Raw genomic sequence first — 23,120 nt, forward strand, 5'->3', positions numbered from 1 at the left:
AGAAAAGGCATGTACATGCTAAATGCAGTCACTGTTTGGCTGCTGTGGCTCAGTGGAGTGAGCACCAGCCCAGGATCCAAAAGGCTGCTGGTTCAATTCCTGGTCAGGGCACATGCCTATGACACAGGCCAGGTCCCCAGGTGGGGGCATGCAAGAAGAAACTATCAATGTTTCTCTCCCTCCCTTCCTCTCTCTCTAAAAATACACAAACAAACCTAAAAAAAGTTATATTTTAAAAAGAAGATCAAGATTTTTAAAAAATAAACAAACAAACAAATAAGGTCACTTTTCTATCAACCTGGAGTCCTCAGAGTATAATGTACTCTGCTGCTCAGCTGCCTGTACTATAGTCATACTGACCAATTCCATAGTTGGAGAAAATCTCATAGATATCAACAGAGAAGCAACAGCCTTATACAGGTACGTTAAAAACAGGCTGAAGCCCTGGCCAATGTGGCTCAGCTGGTTGGAGCATTGTCCTATAACTCAAATGTTTGCGGTTCAGTTACAGTCAGGGCACACACCTGGGTTGCAGGTTTGACCCCTGGTTGGGGAGCCTATGAGAAGCAGCCAATAAATATTTCTCACATCGATGCTTCCCTTTCTCTTTCTCCGCCTCCCACCCCCGACCCTACCCCAAAAGCAATGAAAAAATGTCCTCAGGTGAGGAAAAAAACAAACAACAGGCTGAAGATGCAGCCTCAGCTCTAATTACCTGTAATGCTCACTGGCGGGAATATGCTGAGAGAAGTATAAAGCTGATGTCCGTGCTCTCCAATGCCACTTCTTTGCGGGAAGAGTATAAAGAACACAGTTTTCCAACTCTTCTTGGAGAAGGTCCACGAGCTGTTTATGGGACCCTCCATAGAATGCTTCGATGATAAGAGTACTCATTGGCCCTTCAAACTGCCACAGATTCTAGATAATAAGCAAAAAGTGTATATTTTCAAATATGTGTATATGTGTACAAAGATTTTTAAATAAAAATAAGTTAAAAGATTGTACCCAGAAATCAAATATAAATAATTTACAGACACATTAAAAAATAGGTCTGTCCCCACTTTTTAAAATAAGAGGACATAAAGGATGTTCTAATCTGATTTCTGTTTTCTTCATGCCCTGAGATTACTTCCACAATGACTCAGTTTTATCTCCTACTCTAGGAAGTTTAAGTCCTTTCCTAGTTGAAATGGCTTTGATCTGACTCACTAACTCAGAACTGGCATGGCCTAGAGTTGTATCCAATCTCGCACAGTCTCCCACTCTGAGATCCCCTCATTTGTAAGGCCCTTTCCAGTTCAGACGTTCTCTGATTCTGTAATTCTCATATTACCATATTTTTGTCCCATATAATGTAGCCACGCTTTTGTGCACATTATACTTGGGTATTATTGTTCCCATTATTATACCCATGGTATGTAATCATTATACCCATGTATAATGCACACCCTTATTTTCCCCTCAAAAATTTGGGTCAAAGTGTGCATTATATACAGCAAAATACGGTAATCCATTTCTAAATGCAGCAGCTATCAATGTCTCCAATGAATCCATATTTATAAGCAAGCACATTCATATTCAAATTTTAATTCTCTAGTGTCATAAATCTTAAGATATAATTTCGGGAGACATTGGACAAACCTTGATCACTTCCCCATAGTTGTATATATCCCAACCTCAATAAAAGACCAAAAAAGTGGAATAAAACTATATGCCTATTAACCAGCCAGGTTTCCACCACCTTTCTTTAAACAACAAATCCATTAAGAGAAATAAAGTTATGTTATTATGAAAAGCATGGTAAATTTTTCATCACAGAGAACTGGCTATCAAGAAATTTTTTATTTGAATAATATGACTTTTGTTAATGTGCTAGTGAAATAAAAATATATGCATGAATATAAAAACTTTTATGTACATTTTAAATTATATGCTATTTCCTGTTAGAAGTAAGGAAGAAACATAAACACTACATTGTTTAAAAAATATTCCAGATGTTTGAATTTTCCTTTATGACAGAAGTAAATAACACTCATTAAATGGCATATTGCTTTTCTTAATAATGTTTTACCACAAAATTATTAGTCTCAACAACTCAATGATGCTCTTCACTAATAAAACTGTACTTCACCTTGCTCAAAGCAATGCCTACTTAAACTGCATTTCAAAGCAAAAAGTCTCGAATGGTTCTCAAAAAAAGCCAGAAATGAATAAAAGTATTTCGTGATCTCTGAATCTCCCAATGAGCACTTTTTGGGAAAAATATACAAACACATATTTCAATTATCCACAAAATAAGAAACAGTATTCTTCGGGTGGAAAAGGCATGAACCCTGGGATCAGGGAAATACAAGTTTAAAGCTCAGCTCTGTCACTTCCTGGCTGTATGACCTTGGACAAGCTATCTAACTTTATAGGACTCCCTATCACCTTCTCTAAAATGGGGACAACACTAACCACAGAGGTGGTTGTGAAGATGAAATTGAAGCCCAGTAGTCTACAATCAGTAATAAGGGTTTTGCTCCTCCCATTACAAGCACAAATCGTCCTACTTAAGGAGAAAGAATACCTTCAAATCCTCCGGTAATTTTCAGTCATGACCTCCTTCCTATCCACCAAGGACAAGTGGGAAAGATACACACATGCATCTCAAATGCAGTGGGGGCTACCCATTCCTCATCAGCAGCTTTCATTTCAAATATGATTTTAAAAGCCCCACAGGTTTTGTGGCTAAGAAGGAAGCTATGCAGAGGCTTAGCTATGCAGAGGCTTAATTTTTTTCAGGCCAGTTGGAGACTTCAACTCTTAACACAGTGTTCAGTAAGTTAAAAAATACTTCCACATTTAACAAAATGGTAGCCATTATTCCTTCAAATGACGAAAACTTCTAGAAGTAACTAGAGAGAACAATAAAAGCCAATTCTGAAAATCATATCAAAGGTTTCAAGGCAGAATAAAAGCAGTTTAACATTAATTTGCTTGCTAGATCACAACACAGATACCTACTATCTTGCTTTATTTCCTCTGACCTAACCACGGTAAGGTGTATATGCACCGTATATTCTTAAAAGGTCTCTAAAAGACTCTAGTAAAAATGTCCTGAGATAGTTCCTCAAGTGATGGAATGTGATATAAACCACTCTAGAGAATATTTCACTCATATAACCTCAAAGAAAGCAACATCAATATTAGTGGAAGAAAAAAAAGCTCTCTGGATCTTCATTATTCTGCCCTTTTCCGTGATTAATCTAGAGCACATGTTATGCCGTATAGTTACAGATGTTTCTGTGAGTCTGAATCATGAGTTATCTGCAGACTGTGGAGGCAGTATGTGTAGGTGCTGCTGTAGATTCAAGACAGTCAGTAAGCAGAACTGAACACCAAGCATGTGGGAGGTTGAAAAATAGAGAAGGGGAAAAAAGATTATAGCTATAGCAGATTTCCACCCCTTTAATAGCTCAGCAAGAAGAGTGAAATGTACAGGTTTGAACTAGCGTTTACTGGAGCATTTTGCTAGTGGCCAATGGGTGTGTCTGCATTTTGGGTATTTTTCTAGGGAAAGTAACTATGTCCTACCATCTCTGAAAACTATACTTAGTGGCTTTGATTCATGGAAATTTGTCCTGCTTGTTTTGTGGAGACAGCGCTTTCCTGCCAGTGCCCCCACTTACTTTTCTATTGCAATTTTTGTGGCAAGAAGAAAATGTGTTCTTCTTTTCTATGGTCTTCTTCTTAAAGCGCACCTGGAAGAGAGATGATCCCCATTAGGTACAAGCAGAAAGCTGATTTTTAAACGTAAGATTCAAACCAAATGTCATTATAGCACGTTAATGAACAAATACTTAAGCTGTCCTTCATTTTGTTTTAGAAAATACTGCTGGAAACAAATAAGCATGAGGTTAAAAAAAACTTTGTTAAAATAGGATTTTTGCTGTTATGCTAGAATTTGCTAAAGGATAAAGGGAGTACATCATTTGCCCATTTTAGCAATACTCTCAGAAAACTGCAATTGATCATTCTGACAACACAGATGCTCACAGGCAAGTCAGGTGAATACAGACATTTTTGCACCACTAGCAATGGTTACTAGAGAGTGAGTCCTTGGGAGCAGCGGGAACAGGGCCTCAACACTGAGAGAACTTACTCCAGAGCAAGCCGAGTTGCCTTCGTGGCAGCGACCAAGGGTTTGTCAAAGATGGTGGGTGAGCCTACAGGCAGACCAATGTCTTACATAGTTCACAGGGTGAATGAATCTATTAAAGCATCAGCACACATATAATCACAGATATTACAGCTTGAAGCATTTAAATTGTGTAAGTCTATCCAAATAAGGGGTGTGGCATTTGAAAGGAAGAAACAGCAAAAGAAAAAAAAACTTACATTGGGAAACAAATACCGATCCTTTCTGTATGACAATATAATGATAATATTTTATGACACTAAGAAAAGAGTAAATGGACAATCCATTCTTGCTCCCTAAGAGTATATAAAATGTTTCAGATAAATTTTACCAACTATTAAGTTTCTCTGCTCAAACAAGTAAGCTTCAGTTTTATTTTTTAAAAAAACTCATTTCTTCACCATATTTTATCCTTCAGTGATACCAATGAATGAGAATCTACTATACTATTAAAGTTTTATGGAAGTTTAATTCATTATCAATACTATGATTTAATGATACATGGTTAAATGCTACACATTAAATTTGCAATATAAAATGAGTCAAAGTGACAGCTATGACATAGAAATTTTAAGTAACTTCAAATTCTATTTAAAATCACCAGACGTCAAAATGAACTAAGAATTATCTACCTTTTCAAACAGTTTATATTTATAATTAAAAGGGGATGGAAACTGAAAAATCACAATAGCATTTCATATAAACATTTTGACCAAAATGAACAAGTGCCATGAAAATCATCTCAAATAAAAACTGATAATGTATTGATAAGATCGCTGAGAACAAAAGTGGCCTGAAACCAATGCTGTGAATATTTTTAAATTTTTATTAAAACTTTTTGTCACTGTACCTGCATTTATTTTCAGCTTGACCCAATTTCTTTATTCCCTGAGCCATGATCATTTTCAAGGTGAACTACATTTTTTTGTCTACCTCCTCTAGGAGTTACAACTGCTGTGGCAGTTGAGAATTTTTTAACGGTATATATAAATAAAAATTGCAATATGTCATTGATTCATTGAAAAAGATGTGCTAAGTATAAAGAAATTGTGGACTTTTTAAAACTGATCCTAAATGACATTAGCAACCTCCAATTAGCCCTCACACATGATGTCAATTCTGTTACCTATAATATTTAAATAATTTTCCAACCAGATACCAAGTAAAATTTTTAAATCAGAGGAATTGTTGTATTAATATATTCCACAGACACCTTACTGCTATTGGTTGTAGGAAGGTATAGTTTCAGTGATGATGGTTTTAACAGTTTTAATCCCACACACATGAGAAATTGATTCCACAGGTTAATATATACATGGCTTGATACCTTAAATTTCTATCAATGGCTAAAAATATATTTTCTATTTGCCTATATACAATATCTGGAAAGTTAAGATTGGCAGAGCAAAAAAAACAGTGACCTTAAACACTAAATGCTTTAAGCTGGGGAAAGTAAAATTTGAGTAGGATTTCCCAATAGGTCATCAGAGGTTTACCTGGTATTTTCTCACTGACCCCTTTCCTTCTGCACCTCCACCCACCAACTCCAACACACCAGGTTCTATTTAAAAAGCAGCTAATAACCCAGGAGAATAAAATAGGGCAGTACTGAGAAAAGTTGGTGTTACCTTCCAGCCCACTCACTTACTTCAATGATTCATCAGGGAAACCCCAGTTGTTAAAATATACCTGAAATCTCATTACATAGTAAAAAATAAGCATGAAAAGACTTTTGTTTTTAAATATGTCACCACCGATTCCCCTAACAGAACCTATGAAGGATGAATGCATAATAAAAATATATTTAACTAAAAAAAAAGTTTCCTCAAAGTATTACACTCAATTTAATTATTATATTAGGGGGGTGGGGGAAAGAGACAAAGATAAATGCTATGACAAACTTATTTTTTAAAAACTTCTAAAAATCAGGTATGGTAAACTCATCCTAACTCCTGAAACCTGGATGTAACCTCTGAAGACTGAAATATAATCTGGCTTCAAATGCAGAGCAATATCCTTGCAATCCAAAAACTATAGGCACTGATAATACGCTACATAATTAAATCTTGGCTAATAGTAAGGAATGAATCAGATCCCTGAGCACTAGTTTAAATTGAAGAAAATGTATCATGCGAACTTATCATTATATTACTATTTGATTATAGGACGTACAACCTAAGGTGTATGATAACTTGTATACTACTATGTGTACTTAAATAGCAACATTAAAAAATTGGGTTCATAATGAAAGAGATATAGCTCTCTAATATTCTATTCCCCCACGATGTCATGGATGTTCATATTTCTTCCACTCTGACATTTGTTTCCTGTCGTGGCAACTAAGAACTAGGGATTTATGTAAGATTTAGTAAGAAGACTTAGAGCCATATTCTTTGTGAGACACTTTAAAACTACTTTAAAATGTACTTTTAAAATTATATGATTTACAAGCTCTTTTCAAAATTACAATCTGATATGCATATATGGCATATTGCTTTTCTTAATAATGTTGTTCCACAAAATCAACAGTCTCAACAACTCAATGATGCTCTTCCCTAATAAAACTGCATTTCACCTTGCTCAGTCAAAGCAATGCCTACCCTCAACTCTTAGCAAACAGAAAGTGCCCAACAAGTGTGCTATTTTAAAGTGTACTTTTCCAATTATACGATTTACGTGCTCTTTTCAAAATTACCATCTGATATGCATATACAGCTATTTAATTTTCCCTAACAAATATTTTCATTCCTTCTCCATTCGGAATTTAAGATGCTGCTTAAACATATCAGTCACTTATTCCATGACTTGAATTGATACCAAGTCTGGCTCATGACTGTCAGTAACAAATGTAAATTCAACAAATAATTTCATGTACCTGCACTATGACATCATCCACTTACTTTCAAATATACACAATTTCCACAACCAGATGAGTACATATTACAATTTATTACCTTTCATTTTTGTAAAGTTACATTCCATGTTATATAGCAAAATTTTAACTATGAACATTTTTGTGAGAAGTTTACTGGTTTAATTTCAGTGACAAAATACTAACCCTCTTTCAATTTGCCATTGCTATTAATTTCATAAAGAACTTCAAATTATAAAAGTAGCAATAATTAGTTCTACTGGATACTAAAAATATTTTCAATGTGCTGACATTTTAAAATGTGACAGTATATATATGAATCCACAGAAAATTTTATACCAGAAAGTCATCTCATTCACTCATTTGAACTACCCTACTTGCATTACCCTTTTAACTACATCTCCACGCTACCATGCAATCTGGTTCCCATCACACCATTCACCAGAAGCCAGCCACAAATAATCTCCCAAAATACAAGTCCGATCTTAAAGTGGCATGCTCAAACACCTTCAGTGTCTCTTCATATCACATAAAGATAAGAACCCAAGGTCCTACATGATGCAGTTAACGCCTTCCTTTTCTGGCTCCTTCCTTCCTTTCTCTGTACTACAGCCTTGCTTCCCCATCTCCCACTTCAATCCTTCTGCCCTCACTTCCACTGACTCTTCCCTGCAGGAATACCAAGCACTTACACTCACGCAGCTGTGTTACACTTCTATGACTTCAAACCTTTATCTCTTTTCCGTTAGCCTTCTCTTCGTGTTCACCTAATGAACTTTTCTTAAAACTTCTGCTCATGAATCATCAATTCTACGAAGCCTCTCCCTGAACTTTTCTTAAGCACAACTTCCTTTCTACTTTGACTAATAGTATCATTATACTTGCCTCACTCTATTTCCATGCCTTCCATTGCCTATGACACTGCAAGTATCTGGAGGATGGGGACCATGATATTATTTTCCTGGGGGCTATTCCATGATCTGGCATATACTGAATGCCACTAAGTTTCTGTACAGTCGAACTGAAAATCAGAGGGAAAATAGCATTGTTTTCACTTAGCACAGGTCCCAAGACAGCACTATATTTGTTCCTAGTAATTTCCTACTGTTTCTGAAGTCTAAACTAAATCAGCAGCCAGCATATCCAAACATATTTTTATTATATGAGGGGGGAACCAAAAAAATGGAATTTATTTCTAAAAAGTTGTGTATTTATTCTGACATGTTTACATTTCAGTCACCGCAAAGTGCTCTCCATTTGATGCAGTACACCTATCAAGACGTTTTTTTTTTTCAGTACTCAAAACAGTTTTTGAGCTGTCGACTTTGATTCCTTTTAGTGTTTCTGCCATTCTCTGTTTCATCTTCTACATCAGTAAAATGTTTTTCCCTTAGAGGAATTTTTTCATCAGTGGAAACAAATAAATGTTGCTCTGGGAGAGATCAGGTAAATAGGGATGGTGGGGAATAGGGGTCATGCTGTTTTGGTCAAAATTGCTGGACACTCAGTGCGGTATGGGCAGGTGCACTTGTAAATCACCCATCATGAAATGGGCAAACGTGTTCAAAGAGCCTTTTAAATTCACTGAAGCCAAACGCAGCCTCTCACAACAATGCCAGCTGGCACACTGACACAGATGGGCTCCCAGAACACACACCTAGCGGGGGAAGCCTGTACTACAAGGGGTCCAACCTCCAGAAGATAATTCCAGGTTTTCCTTGGGACCCCCTTGTATTCCCTTTCAAACAATGATTCTTTTGCTTATTGTTCACAGAAATCAGAATTTATTGCAAATAATAAATTTTTTGTATAGATGTGTTTATCCTAGCATACTAATACAACAGAAGTAACAATGATAAAAGAATTAAAACACCATAAGCAATTCAATCCTACGCCAAAGCAAGTTTGCTATCTGTGAGATTTATGAATTTTGAAAATCACCTGCAGTTTTTTAATCTGTTTGATCTGTCATCACTGCAGTTTAATATTACAGTGAAGTAGAAGGAGAAGCCACGTCCCTAACCATCAATCTGAAGATCCCACTCCACGGTTAGTAATTAGGCTTTTATTTAACAGGGAAGAAAAAAGACATTTTAAAATATTTTCTGCCAATAATCATTCATCTTATAAATGTTTGACAAGATGAATAATGTATTTGCTTTATTGAGGTAGCATTTCTCCAAGGCTTCCACCTTCCTGAAAGAGGCCGCAAATCAGCTGAGCAGGAGAAAATCAGGTGACCTGACACAGTTGGACAGACACCTAAGAAGAGAAGCCCGAGTGTATCACAAAATCATAGATGGGAGGAATGCTGCCACGGTCGTTCCACCACCTTTCTTTTATAGGGGAAGAAATGGAGAATGTTGGCATCGCAAAATAAGGGAGAGCAAGGGTCTCCTGACTCCTTATTCACACATCTTCCCTTTGTACTTCACTGCAGGCACACAGTACGACATAAGTAAAAGGTGCCTCTATTTTCCACATTAATATTAAATATTAAAATTAATGTGTAATAATTATTCTGTAAATGATATATATTGCAGTATATACTTACAAGCATGTGAAAGATGAATGTCACTATAAGATGATAAATGTATTTATTACATATTATATTTAATAATAATTCCTACTAGTTTTTAAATCTAGAACATTAGTGGTAGAAGTCACACAAAACTGAATAGGACATAGTTAGGGTGCTAACCAGTCAAAACTTCTGTTCTAATCTCTTGTGATTCCTTCCAGAATTCTGCATCATCATCCCTCCCCTGACGTCACAACCCAATCCTTCACACCCCGGCATCTTAGTGTATTCGAAAGGTCACAACTCATTCTAAGGAAAACGTTCTGCCAAAAGCCCTGCTGAAGGGTTTAGAAGCCACGTTTTATGCCATGAACAACTATCTTCTCTGACTGACTGGACGCTACAAGAATGTTTAACACGATGAGGGTCAAGTCTACCACCTGGAAGAATTCAACTGGTTTAATCATTAGACTGGTGTCTTTCATTGGACAGAAGCATTAATTGTGCTACCCTACACTGGCTTCTATACAAAAATTTAACTCCAACTTGGTTTGTGCAAGCTAATTATAAATATACACATCAAATAAATTTAAAATAAAATGACGTATGTTCTTAAATATCCTGGCACTAGTGAGTCTCGCTAACATCTTTTAAGAACTTAATCTGTATTAACTAAATAAAAAGTTGTCAAGAAATTGCCCTCTCCAAGTGGGAGGCACATATCACATTTTCAGTTAATTTTGAAACAGAAATAGCAGGGTTACTCTAACACACAAACAGACCTATTTGAAGTACAGCAACCCAAGCAAACATGGGTGGCATTCCCTTGATGAGTTAAAATAAATGTCACCAAGTATAAAGTTCTGGATTTACTCACTTCCATTGAAGAATAAAAAGGACATAATCGCACAACTGAATCTATTTATCAGTAAGGGGAAATCCACTTAAAAGCAATGCAAAATCCTAGCAGCTTAGGAAGCAAAATATATAGATACATATGTATCAGTAAACACTTGGGAGAAGAAAGAGAAATTTCCATACAGGATTAAAGGGCTAGAAATAGATATGCTTAGTACCAGTGTTAGACACCTTTAATATTCTTAAAGTCATTTTATATAAATGAAAGTCACCCTGCAGTAACAAAGCTTTTAAATGGTGTAAGGAAGTATGAGATGAAGCAGTATTAGAATCTGTTGTTTAAGATCCAAATCAATAAAACCACATTTAAAGCTGTATACCAATTAAAATATTTAGTGACACTTCCCTCATCTCCAAAGTTTCAGATGAACACACTAAATTATTAGAAGTAGGATTCGTTAAAGGTGTATTTTCTTCCATTTATTTATTGCAGCAGGTCCTTTCCAATTGCCATGTATTTTTCAAGAACGCTCTGATTTGTCAATGGTCTTAAGACATTTGCTTACAGTTTAAGAAGCCAAAACTAGAAAAACTGGATAGAATCTAGAGGATGATAATGATAAATTTTAAAAAGCCCAGAAGCCCAGTTTAGACTGGCGCTAAGTAAATCTGGGGCTAATAGATGTGGTAATGAGAGCTGTGTCACTATTTTTAAATATCACAAGGGGCATATTATTAGCTACCCACTATTATAAGAAAAAGAGTAAGTCTGATAATAATAGACTGGGATTTTAAAGTCCTGTAGATATTTAGCATTAAGACTGTTGAGTAAAGAAAAGGAATACAAAGACAACAGTATATAATTTCAAAAAGATCTATTATTCTCCACAGTATCTGCAAAGGAAGCACGGACTTGCCCGTATCATCTGGCACACAAGTCACCGCTGGATGAAAGCATAAGCAGCAGTAGCTCAAAGTTTTCTGGTCGGAGCAAGCACTATGACTTTTATCTATTTGGCAGCTTTGTCTGTCACTCTTATCTCTTTATCAACCTGTTTTTTTTTTTCAAGGAAACAGTCCAAAGACAAAATATTTTGTCTAATGAAGCAGAGACCCTATAATAAAGGGTATTCTTTGCAACCTACCCAAAACCACACTTTGCATCCTCATCATCTCTTAAGGAAGTAATTTCACACCTTGCAAACAGAGTGTTCAAACAGAGTGAGGTTGCTTAGGAGTTAATTAATTCCCTCTTGCATCTCTATCCAGCATGTATATGCTCCATATCCAGGACCAGAAGTCTCTCTACTGGATTAATTAGCATTCACAGTTAACAAACAGCCTGAATCACTGCAGAGAGAGATTATAACTAAACTCCCAAAACTAGGTACGTAAAATCCTGGATTTTATATAACAGTTGTTCGATTGCTCTTGGTAGAATTGTAAAGGAATACTTTGTTTCCCTTTCTCATTCAGTCCACTTGTCCCTTGCCCCATGTTACTTTGAAACTTTACTTGCAAGAACTAAATTTAAAATAAATTCCTTCACATTGTTCAGGGAAAACACCTGCTAGGTGCAATCAGTTACCTTTGCCAGGAGCAACAAGTGCTAAAATTTCAGCCATCTACAAAGTAGAAGAGAATAGTTTGTGAATTAAAAGGACCCTTGTCATATCCTGAAAAGAAGCTGCTATCTACTACACTCTGTATATCTTTTGATTCAACAATACCCCTTCTAATAAATAACCCTGGAAATTGTCAGAATCTTTATTGAAGTCTTTGCCCAAAATTGAAATAAAAATATCCAACAAAAAGGATCTCTTGTGACTAAATAATTATAATCAAAAATCATAATGAAGCATATTTATTGGCATGGGATATGTTTCACTATTGCACAGATGCATGAGGGGCATGTATAAAAACATATGATGAAATGAACATATAACCACGAGACAGCATACGTGCACACAGGTATACATAATCACTTATGGCAGAATTTTGAGTGATTTTCTTTTTCTCTTTGTGCTTCATTTTATTCTTCAAGTTATCATCACTGAATATGTTTCAACTTGCAATTAAGAGAATGTCTAAATTTTTCTTAACTTTAGGGAAGGAGGCCACATTGGTTGAAATAAGCCAATTACTGAAGGCTTACTCCCCTCCAGGAGCTCACATGTAGTTTCCAATTTATTCTAACTACTATTGCTATAAAGAAATTTATTAAAAAGCTAATCAGCAAGGGTTAAACTAATAGGGCTATAGCTATTCACAAACACTATAATTTGGTTTTATAAATAGCCTGTCTAAAGCATAAAATAAAATAATTAATTTTTTAAAAAGTACTTGAATTATTACATAATTGCAAACAGATCAAGACCTTTATTTATATATAAGAGATCTAGTGCTGTACTTTGACCAAGTGTTTTAGAAACTAAAATATTATTCTGGTACTTATAGTTTTGCATAGAAACATGGGCAAGCATAGCGCAAACTCAAAGTTTTAAAGTTCAAGTAAAATGTCAAAATTAATTTGGGCCTTAAATAATTAGTTACGGCTCTTGAAATAAGAGAAAATATTTAATTAAGGTGAATACAATTGAAAAGAACTTCTAGTTTCACACTTAATTTCCTAAGTGTCTATATTAAGAAAGCAGAAAAAGGTTATTGCATAATCATCCATATGTGTTACACATGTTAAAAAAATAGAAAGGGAATGACTGGATAGTCAACTACTAGAAACACAGTCTTGCAATTTTAAAAGACTGTCTCCTCTCGTCACCGCTGAGTTTCTTCCTGTGTTTATAAGCATGCAGTAGGTAAATGGATAATTAATAAATATTAACCCAGCAGCTACTCGACTTGGTAGTGAAATATTTTAAAATGGAACCTCCAGATTCTAGAGCTTTTTACAATTTAAACACCACATTTCATTTTCAAGTAATAAAAGCTAACTACTATTTCTGGCATTGTTTTCCAATTCAGTCATTTCATTTTTAAAATCATCTATGCTGAAAAACTTAACTTACAACTCTAAAAAGAAAACAACCTACAGGAAAAGCATACTAGTAATTAAGAATTCACTTCCAGGAAAAATAAAAATACTAAGAAAAATGTGTCACTTAACATATTTTATAATTTTCACAAAGTTGATATGAAAAGAACCCTAATCTTCAGAAAGCTCCCTGTGGCATTTTTTAACTTCATTACCACTTCGTCAACTCTCCGTCCAAGAGCAGATCACCTCCACCATTACTACTCTGACCTTATGGGAAAGTGACAGATAAAGTTTATGTGAGAAAAAACAGGTTTTTATGGGTTTCCGAAAAGGAATTCTTATGACACTAAAAGCCATATAATAATATTGATTTGATAACCAACTTTTTTACTGTCAAATTACAGACTTAAGATTTCTGAAAAAATATCCACACGAATTTGCCATAAAAGGTAATAAAAGAGAACCTTGAGCTTGTGATAAACAGTCTACAATCTCTTCGCAAACTTTAAATATAACTATAAAATGATTTTTAAAATAGGTCTTCTTTAAAGTTTTGCATATCCCAAGATCTGCCTTTTACATTGGGATTGACTGACCCTCCTCCAAACATTTACCAAGTCAGTTATTAGCTCCCTCCTTTCTCAACAAATGTTTTCCAAGCCTGTTTCTAGTTTCCATCTGTTTTAAAGGCAAATATACACTGTACAGAAAGAAGCATTATTTTTTTGTAAAATCATCCTCAAAAATCAATTAGAATATTCAAAATATTCCATTCTCACAAATGAAAATAAGTTGCTTGCTGAAATAACACTCTTCCATTTCACTGCCTTAAAAATTAAGCTGGCATGGATAATAAAACCGTTTTTTTTTTTTGCAGGATATGCTTGGCATTCAAATATCTTTAAAACAAATACTAATCCATAATTAGATTTCACAGCACAATCTATAGAAAATAGAATTTGTTTTTATTTTTCTGTAAGAATACTAATAATTTGATGTAAATATTATAAAAGTTATAACAATGCCATCACTTGCATAAACCTAAAAACAAACCTGCAGATGAATGTTTATTATTCTTTTCAGCGTGGTTTTTACCATTTATTTAGTAAATATTTTTTGTGCCTACTGTGTCCATCATTGTTCCAAGTGCTTGCAGTTAAATTAGGGAACAAAACAAATGGTATCATAAGAATGCCTTTCTACCCGGAGTAAAAAGACAATCACTGATACCCATATTTTGGCATGTGTAATGCGCACCCAAGTTTTTGTGCGCATCACACATGGGATTATTATACCCATTATTACACCCATGGTATGTACTCATTATCCCCATGTATAATGCGCATCCTTATTTTTCCCTCAAAAATTTGGGTGAAAACTGCACATTATATGGCAAAATACAGTAATTGTACATCAGATGACAGCAGGTGCTATAAAGAAAAATAACAGGGTAATAAAGGCTACGGGTCGCTGAGAACTGGGATTGGGGAAGGGTACTAGTCTAAATAGGGTTGTCAGAGAACACCTAGCTGATGATGACAGGGCATCTACACAAAAACCAGAGGCAGAGAGGCAGGGTCTATGCAGACCTGGAGCTAAAGCTTTCCAGGCAGCGGGCACAGCAAGACCCGAGGTGAAATATGCCTTGTGTGTGCAGAGAGTAGGAAGGTCTGTGTGACTGCAAAGCATAAACAAATTTCCTTTATACAGCAAGCATTTATTGAATGATTATTCTAAAAATTATGCTGAGTGTTTTGTGATATTAAGATGACCCAAATACAGTTTCTGGCCTCCGGCCTGGATAAAATTATGATACAGAGTGACAAAGTTATAAAACATTTAACCTGGGTCTCGAAGACAGGGCAATAGCGAGTTCTACTTCAGAGAGATGAACAAGGAGTCCACAAAGGACAGAAAACCAAAATGCCAAATGCAAAGGGGAGTTGAAGAAATGTGCAGAGATCCTTAACTCACTCAACAATCAATCAACTCTTTTCTCTCTTTACTTCCTTCTAGAATTCAGGCTAAAATAATTTATTTCCCAGGTATGAGAAAGGGAGGTATGTTCCAGTCTTCCAAAATGATGCAGGTGGAAAGAAGGCTCAAAACTGCACCATGCCCTGTGTGGGGAGCCAAGACACTGCTACACCACTCTGAGCAGATCAACAGCCCACAGGCCTTTAAGCGGACCCACCCCGGGGTTCTGGTATCAGGCCCTCCTTCCAAGCCCTACAGCCCCTGGCCTTCTTCATCATCTTCAATCTCAACTACATTTAATGTCTTCCACTCTTCCTCTGAAACTTAACAGATATCTTACTGTCAATTGCCGACTCAAAAAGCTATGATTATTTCTGCAGAAGAAGCACAGAATTACTTAACGAGAAACAAGACCCCTCACAATGTGGTTCCAAGCCCTTCTATTAACCCAGTTCCTATCACTCTCACAGATACGACATTACTCCACACAATAGATGCCTTGCCGATTTTTCGAACAGTCCATGCACATTCCCACCTCCAAGCAGCTTGTGCCAATTGTTCTTCCTCGAATCCTTGCACCTTTACCACCTGTCAAGTCCCTACACATAGTTCAAGACTCCAACTTCCGTCTCATCCAGGAAGGCTCACATCAAATGCTCACCCATAGGCAGCTAATCAGAATTAATTACTCCTTCCTCTGAAGTACCACCAAACTTGGCCTTTGCCTCAACTAGACCAGTGACCACAATCCCACCTATACTATAGTTATGTAGCACATACATGCATCCCAACTAGATTTCAATTCCGTGGCAGCAAGTTCTGTGTACAATTCATGTTTATATCTCTTCATAATGAGCAAAGTACCTTACGCACAAAGGGCATTCAGTGAATGTACTCGGAATTTTCATCAATGGGCTGTAGCCCTCACCTTAAGTCCTCACCTTATGAAGGAGGAAGAAAAAGAGGTATTCCTGGTTTGAAAATTACAGCAGCATCAAAAAGTGAATTGTCCATGCATTATTACTGCATTCACCTATTCAGGAAGTTCTAAATCACTGCAGATATCATTCAATGAGAAGATAAAGACAACAAAAAACAAACTATGAGTGATTATTGTGCAACATAAAAAAAGTAAAGAGGAATGGGGAAAGGCAAAGCATAAAGCTACCTTTATTACAAGCATTTCCATGGGACACTAAATTCATTTGAAGAATATTTACCAAGTGCCAGACACTGATCACTGAGAACACAAAGGTGAAAACAGTGAGAAAGGGCTGATCTTTTACATGCAGTATTTTTAAGTCCAAAGTGTTGGCCTATAAATTATTATTTCCTAAAGAATAGCTTAAGGGCCAAACAGAACTCACTGTTGATACCCAATTCTGAATCCAAATCTAGGAAGCTATCTTGCCTAAATGTGATCGTGTAAGAACTCTCTCCCACGACTGCTCTGAATGTTAAAAGGGTCTCCTTTATTTTCAGTGACTCTAAACTGCTCAAATAGAAAATGTGAGTTCCAGATAATTGAATACGTTCCCTGCTCTGAGATAAGTTCTGTCCATGCACAGGTTGTTTTAGTAATTAAGGAACCAACAACACTGCCACGGTGAATGAAAAGGGAGGAATTTATTAAAATGGTGCTATATAGGGGATGTTGCATGGACGTTGTACGATAGTTGTTTGCTTTGTCCTCTGAGGTCAAAGTAACAGAAACGGAGTGGAAAAACAACAAAAGGGGTTTAGGTTCATCACTGGAGGAGTTGTGAGGCACTGATTCACACTAGCGAGTTACAGGCTGACCCGTTTCTTCTGCACATTTTGAAATAAGAGGTGCCCTGCTTTCTTCTAAGACAATGTAGTGCCATGCAAGCAGGTATAAAGATGAATTCTCAGGGCTTCTTTCGGAGATGTTTTCCATTGTATGTACCATTTGCATGAGTATTGAAAAATATGAAACTGTCAGTCTAGGAATTTAAAAAGCATAACATACTCAAAATGCCATCTAAGATAAAATCTGATTTACTGCGCCCTTGGTCTTGAGGTCTGCAAGGATCTAATAAGTCCTTCTTGTAAATCAACATCAATAATATAAATTATCAAATGACCTGTTTGCTAATTTCTTAGAAAGCTGTAATCTAAATGTGTGAGTACTTACAATGTCTTTGTTTACACAACTGTCTACACACAGAGTTAAAAAGAAATTATATTTTTATTTACTCATGGAATAATGTGCTCAAACAAAAGCACTGGTACGAAATCATTTTGAGGATTTTCCTAAAATTCTTATAACTGAATAGTATTTCCCTCCCAAAGTAACTCTGACATCTTCACATTGATGCCCCTTAATAACAACAAACAATTCCATAAAATTTAGCCCACGGCCCTTCATAAATTCACTCATTCCAATTCTCCCTCTCCTTGCCCTCCTCTGGAAGAGGCTGGAAAGCTCAAATGATTTTTATCTCATTCCAGAGGAAACTATGTGACACACAGTGAGATGTAGGTAGATGTCCCCATGAGGGGCATCCCCTTCTAAAGAAAAATACACAGCTACTCATAAAGAGAAGGCTTCTGAGCTCCTTTCACTTTTTGTCCCACTTCAAGGTAAACACAATTTCTATAGGTACAAAAAAAAGTCATCTGTGCAATAAGAAGCAAAAGTTATATGCGAAGAACAGTGGAAAAGGAAGTTGTTACCTGGACCTCTGATGGCATCAGTTACCTGTAAACTAACAGCCTCCAGACTTCTTCTGACATGAGAACACAAAACCCTTACTTACATAAGTCATAGGAAGATTTTCTACTACCCAGGGCCAAAGGAATTTTTACCATTCAAGGAAAGCTATAAAAAAAGAGGAGATATTTGAGTTACATTACCTACGGCTCCTCTTTCTTTGATTTTGGCTATGATCTAGTCCTTTGTAGCTAGAAGAAATTCAAACAATTTTGAGTTTGCAGGTCCACAATTACCCTACCATTTTCAGTAATCTAGATTGCTTTAATAATTGTGTTCCAGTTTCTCTGTGGAAACCCATTCATTGTATAGTCATTACAATATTTTTATTTATTTTTCTAACTGAAATCTTCAATTCTCCAAACCTACAAAACAACATTTTTATAGTATGGCATAGATAGTTCATGTATGTAATATATACATACAAATGAATACCTGAAGTTAGGAAGAAAGTGGTAAGGAAATACAATGGAGAGAGAAAAGGAAGAACCTAGCTTGTTTGTAGGTATAAACTATTTTTTCAGCTTTGTGAGCACTTTTTAAAGCAGCTTTATAATAGATGAAAGACCACAAGATAACAGTATTTATTTAAATAGAAAAGACTCCCCAACTTGAAATTAGCAGTTCTGTTTACGACAAATTTTCAACCTTGAAAAATATATATCCAACAAGCATTTTGTGTCTAATTCACCACTAGCATTATTAAATTATAATATCTCATCTATCTCTAGTAAATTCCCTAAACTAATAACTTTTCCATATATAAGTTTCTGTTGGACATATTGTAAATATGTAGAATACTTGGGATATTTTCTATAGCACAGGGTTGAAAATATTCATTAATATCAATCACTATCAACTCCATATGCCACACAAACCGTTTCTGCCTTTTTTGGTTCAAATATATTTCACTGTGGCCACTCAGGGCAAAATTGCACATTCTGATAACACTGCGTCCCTCTCAGTCACACTTTCCGGGGTTCAGGGTAATGACAGAGTAGAGAAGTGTGTTCTTCCCAGGCTCCCCTCTTTTTGCACTGGGAAGAATTTCAGCCTCGAATCTCGTATGCCCAGAAGCAGTGGGTAATGTCTAATGCTCTCTCTAACAGTGTCTTACTTTGGAGAGAAGGGGAGTGAGAGGCAGAAGAAATTACTCCATTCTCAGCTTTTAAAGAGAATGAGCATACAGAATAAGCAATTTCTTTTCTTATTTTCTAAATAGAATTATGGAACCATAATAGGTCAGGTGGAGGGAATCGAATGAGAAAATTTTTAACAATCTCTTAAGTGCAGAGGCTAACAGCATAACTGTTGAAAGTCCTAGCCCTAAATCCTCAGTGATATCTGTAAAAATAAATAAATAAATAAGACCCTATATACTCATAAAACCTGGTGTTTATATATTCCTTGGCATTGTTCACAGTAGAAGCTTTTCTGTAAACTAGACAAAAGCTACATTCTTTTACTCATGAGGCTGACAGAATGGGATAAATAAGGATAATAAGTATAGTTAGATAACATATATTTCTTCGTTTTTAAAACCAGTATTCAAAGGCAATCTACAACAATCCATACAAACTCAAAAGAATAATCAGAGAATGACAAGTCTCCATATCATCTCAACTTCATCTACAGTTACCTGCTTTAAAACAAGTATTTCTAAGGCCCTTACATGGTATAAAGTCCTTTTTCTCAGGCCCATTTTTATTTGGTTATCTTTTTAGGTGCACTAAAGATTGCGTTTACAATAAACTGAACAGACAGCGTACAAAAAGCTTTTAGAACTATACCATATGGTCCAGGGAAGGGAACAATCTGGACGATCCCCATTTCAATCTGCAAGCTTGTCCACCTCTATAACACATTATACCACTGTAATAAAATGTTAAGATGAAAACGTAGAAGTGAAAATAGTCTATCTTTAGCATTACCAGACAACTACACTTCCAAAAATTTACTGATAAACTCAATAAATGTTTACTTGAATTTATATTCAGAAATGTTGGTATGCAACACCAGGCATACAAACCTAGGCCACTATTCATTAAAAACAATATTTCGGCAGGGATGTGTGTGGGTATTCAACTTATGCTTCAGAAATTTGGAAGGAAAAAAAACAAAATACTTTTACAAGAGGCATATTGGCAGGGGCTGATGTAACAGATGACACATTCTTGGAAATCAAATAAAAGCAGTAGGGAAACACCCATTGTTGCCTGGTGAAGGCCTAATCACATGGACACAGCTGGAACCAATGTAGATCATTCATTAATAAAATTGTATTGTAGTAGCCACTTTTTGATGCATTTCAATTGCTGCTGAAGCCAAATCTCTGAATGTCTTTGTTTGGTGTTAGTAAGCCTGTTTCACTGGGAAATATGAGAAGATTTAGGACAGGGAGGAAAAAAACCTGCTCTCATGCTAAAAATGAGACTAGCTCAAAAAGCTAAATGTCACTTTACCTTGCGATCGACTTACACTATCAGCATCTTAAAATATGCAGCGTAAACCTAAAACGGGGGGAACTCATATGGTACTATGGATAAAAAGTGAGCAGTGTGAGATGCCACAGAAAACATATGAAGTACTTGCAAAAGTATTCTACAGAATGATAATATAAGATGTCAGGCAGGGGAAATTAAAATTATCAAAAATGAGGGAGGGGGAAACCAAACAACTGAATTAATACATATTCTTTCATGCAATATCCTCTCTTTTGGATTTTACCACTAAAGTATGTACCATATGCTTGAGGGGGGTTACTAATAGTTTTGACCAGATAAACTTAGCAATCACTATTTGTTATTGTATGTTACCAATATTTGATATCAAACAAGACAGTTAAATCACCTACCCAGGGGTTATGTTTAAAATGCGTACTGATATTAAAATGGAACAAAATATTTGCTATATTATTTAATATAATACAATAACATCCTAGTTAATATAATATTTAGTGTTTAGCCAACTTTGCTTTGTCATCCCTTAATAAATTTATTTTTCCATGTTTCTACAAATGTTACTATACCATAATTCCTAAAAATTGTTTAACATCAAACCATAATGTATATAATAGCTTTGATATGTGTTCCAAATTAAACAAAACTGTAGGATTTATTACATACAAAAATGAGAAACTCAACAGCATTTACCAAAAAAAAATAATAACCCTGCTCAAATATTACAGGTCTTAAATAAATTTCTATTACACCTCTGTGTATAGTTAGAATAAACAAATAAATAGGACAATTCATGCTGTAATTCCTAAGTCACCGGAACATATATTCCTACCACAGAAAAGATAAAGGGCTTAATTGCAAATAAAAATTATACCACTGGAGAAAATGTATTTCAAGTCAATAAATAGTATTTAATATATAATAAACACTATTCTACATATGTGAACATACAGAATGAGAATTTTTGGTCTGTATTATCTTTAACCACCTATTCTGTTGTTATCAGGCCTTGGTACAGAGGATTCAAGACAGACAGCCATGCACTTAATGGGACCAAGAGGGAAAAAAAACCAACATTTTCACTGGCATTCCTTCTCAAAATGTCATAATTCTGAAATATAAAATGCTGACCTAAAGATTTAATTGATATAACTTAAAGGTATCTCACCCAGATTGACTTGAGTGGCTCTACAGAAAAAGCTACTTAAATACAAGTTAAAAAACCAGCATTGGGAAATGGAGAATCACAGTATTTATTACAGGTGCATTATATACAAAGCAATTTGAATATTTGTTTGTTTTGTTAAAGTAATGAGCCAATATGTTGCTGAATCTGTCTTGAGCATAAGAGAAAATAACAGGTGAGTTTATTTAATGCATACTTCTGACATACCTATTTTACAAATCCTTTTAATGACTTTAAAGCATTTTCTAAATTAAAAATAAATCCCTGGAAAAAACAACTGTTAAATTGCACAAGTTTATCTTTATGTACTGTATAGATATAATAATTCCCAGTATACATGGTATATAAAATGTTTTACATTAATAATTCTAACATGAAGTACCACTTACTTCTTTTAAGTCACATATGCTTCACTGTTACAAAAATACATGTTTTTCCTCCCAAAGTAATTTCTTACTGCCAAAAATAATTGACAATATTTAAAAAATATAAGTCAGTCAAAATAATATCAATCTCCTCCGAAGAAAACATATTCTGCCTATTTAATTATTCTTATCTTGACTACAAAACATTCATTTTAAAAATAGATCATTTTAAAATAAATCATTTGTTTTTGCTTAATACAACAGAAAACATTTACATTTTGAGGAACATTCTATCTTGGAATGTTTGCTCACAGCGAAAATTTAGTCTCCTGCTCAAATCATCACTTAAAAATCGTAACACTACATTTCCACACACCTTGTAATAGTAGGTAACTAACTATAATTTAGTGGGTATTGAAAAAGCTAAAAACACTTCCATGTTTTATCCTGCATTTTGATTTCAAAAAACCTTTTTTAATGTACATCCTTATATTTAATGGAAGTTCATCAGGTTAGCTAGCAACCGTTATCAAACATTCTAAAGATGAATATTCGATTTGTAAAAGATACGCACTGACTCTGAATTTTAGACAAAAATAGAAAAGAATGGCAGACTTTTTTGGTCTCAACAAGAGATATATTGGCATAAAAATCCATACAATACAAACAACTATTATACAAAAGTTTCTGTTCAAATATTAACCTATCAAGCAAGATTCCAACCAATCAAAATCACTATGTCAAAATGACCAAAGTTAGCAATATTCAGAAGGGTTTTCTGAAAAGTGTGGCAAAAACGCAACTGTGAAGGAAATCTCTAAGAGAGCTGGAAAAGACAAATTTAGCACAAGCTTCTATAAGGAACAATGCCATATACTAAATGTGGAAGTTGTGTGAAAAATGATGTTTCTATTTAAGAAAAAATATTTTTTTCATGATGGTGGGCTTTGTGAAGAAAGAGAAAGACACGGGA

The 23,120-nt window shown here is 35.2% G+C and overlaps 1 protein-coding gene across 8 annotated transcripts in view; it reads right to left on the reverse strand.

Annotated features, from left to right (window-relative positions):
• The window catches only part of GTDC1 (glycosyltransferase like domain containing 1), a 369,716-nt gene that overhangs the window by 244,546 nt on the left and 102,050 nt on the right, over positions 1-23,120 (reverse strand). For 7 of the 8 annotated variants that reach the window (XM_053918630.1, XM_053918627.1, XM_053918633.2 and 4 more), the window contains 2 exons: positions 3,672-3,743; positions 716-918 (listed from right to left, as the gene is read on the reverse strand). In XM_053918630.1, coding sequence (XP_053774605.1) covers positions 716-918; positions 3,672-3,743 — 275 coding nt within the window. Of the gene's footprint in view, positions 1-715; positions 919-3,671; positions 3,744-23,120 lie in introns of those variants that run through there. The other variant, XM_045203138.2, reaches the window with a different exon arrangement.

This window comes from Desmodus rotundus, chromosome 2 (assembly GCF_022682495.2).
Source record: "Desmodus rotundus isolate HL8 chromosome 2, HLdesRot8A.1, whole genome shotgun sequence".
Taxonomy (NCBI): Eukaryota; Metazoa; Chordata; class Mammalia; order Chiroptera; family Phyllostomidae; genus Desmodus; species Desmodus rotundus.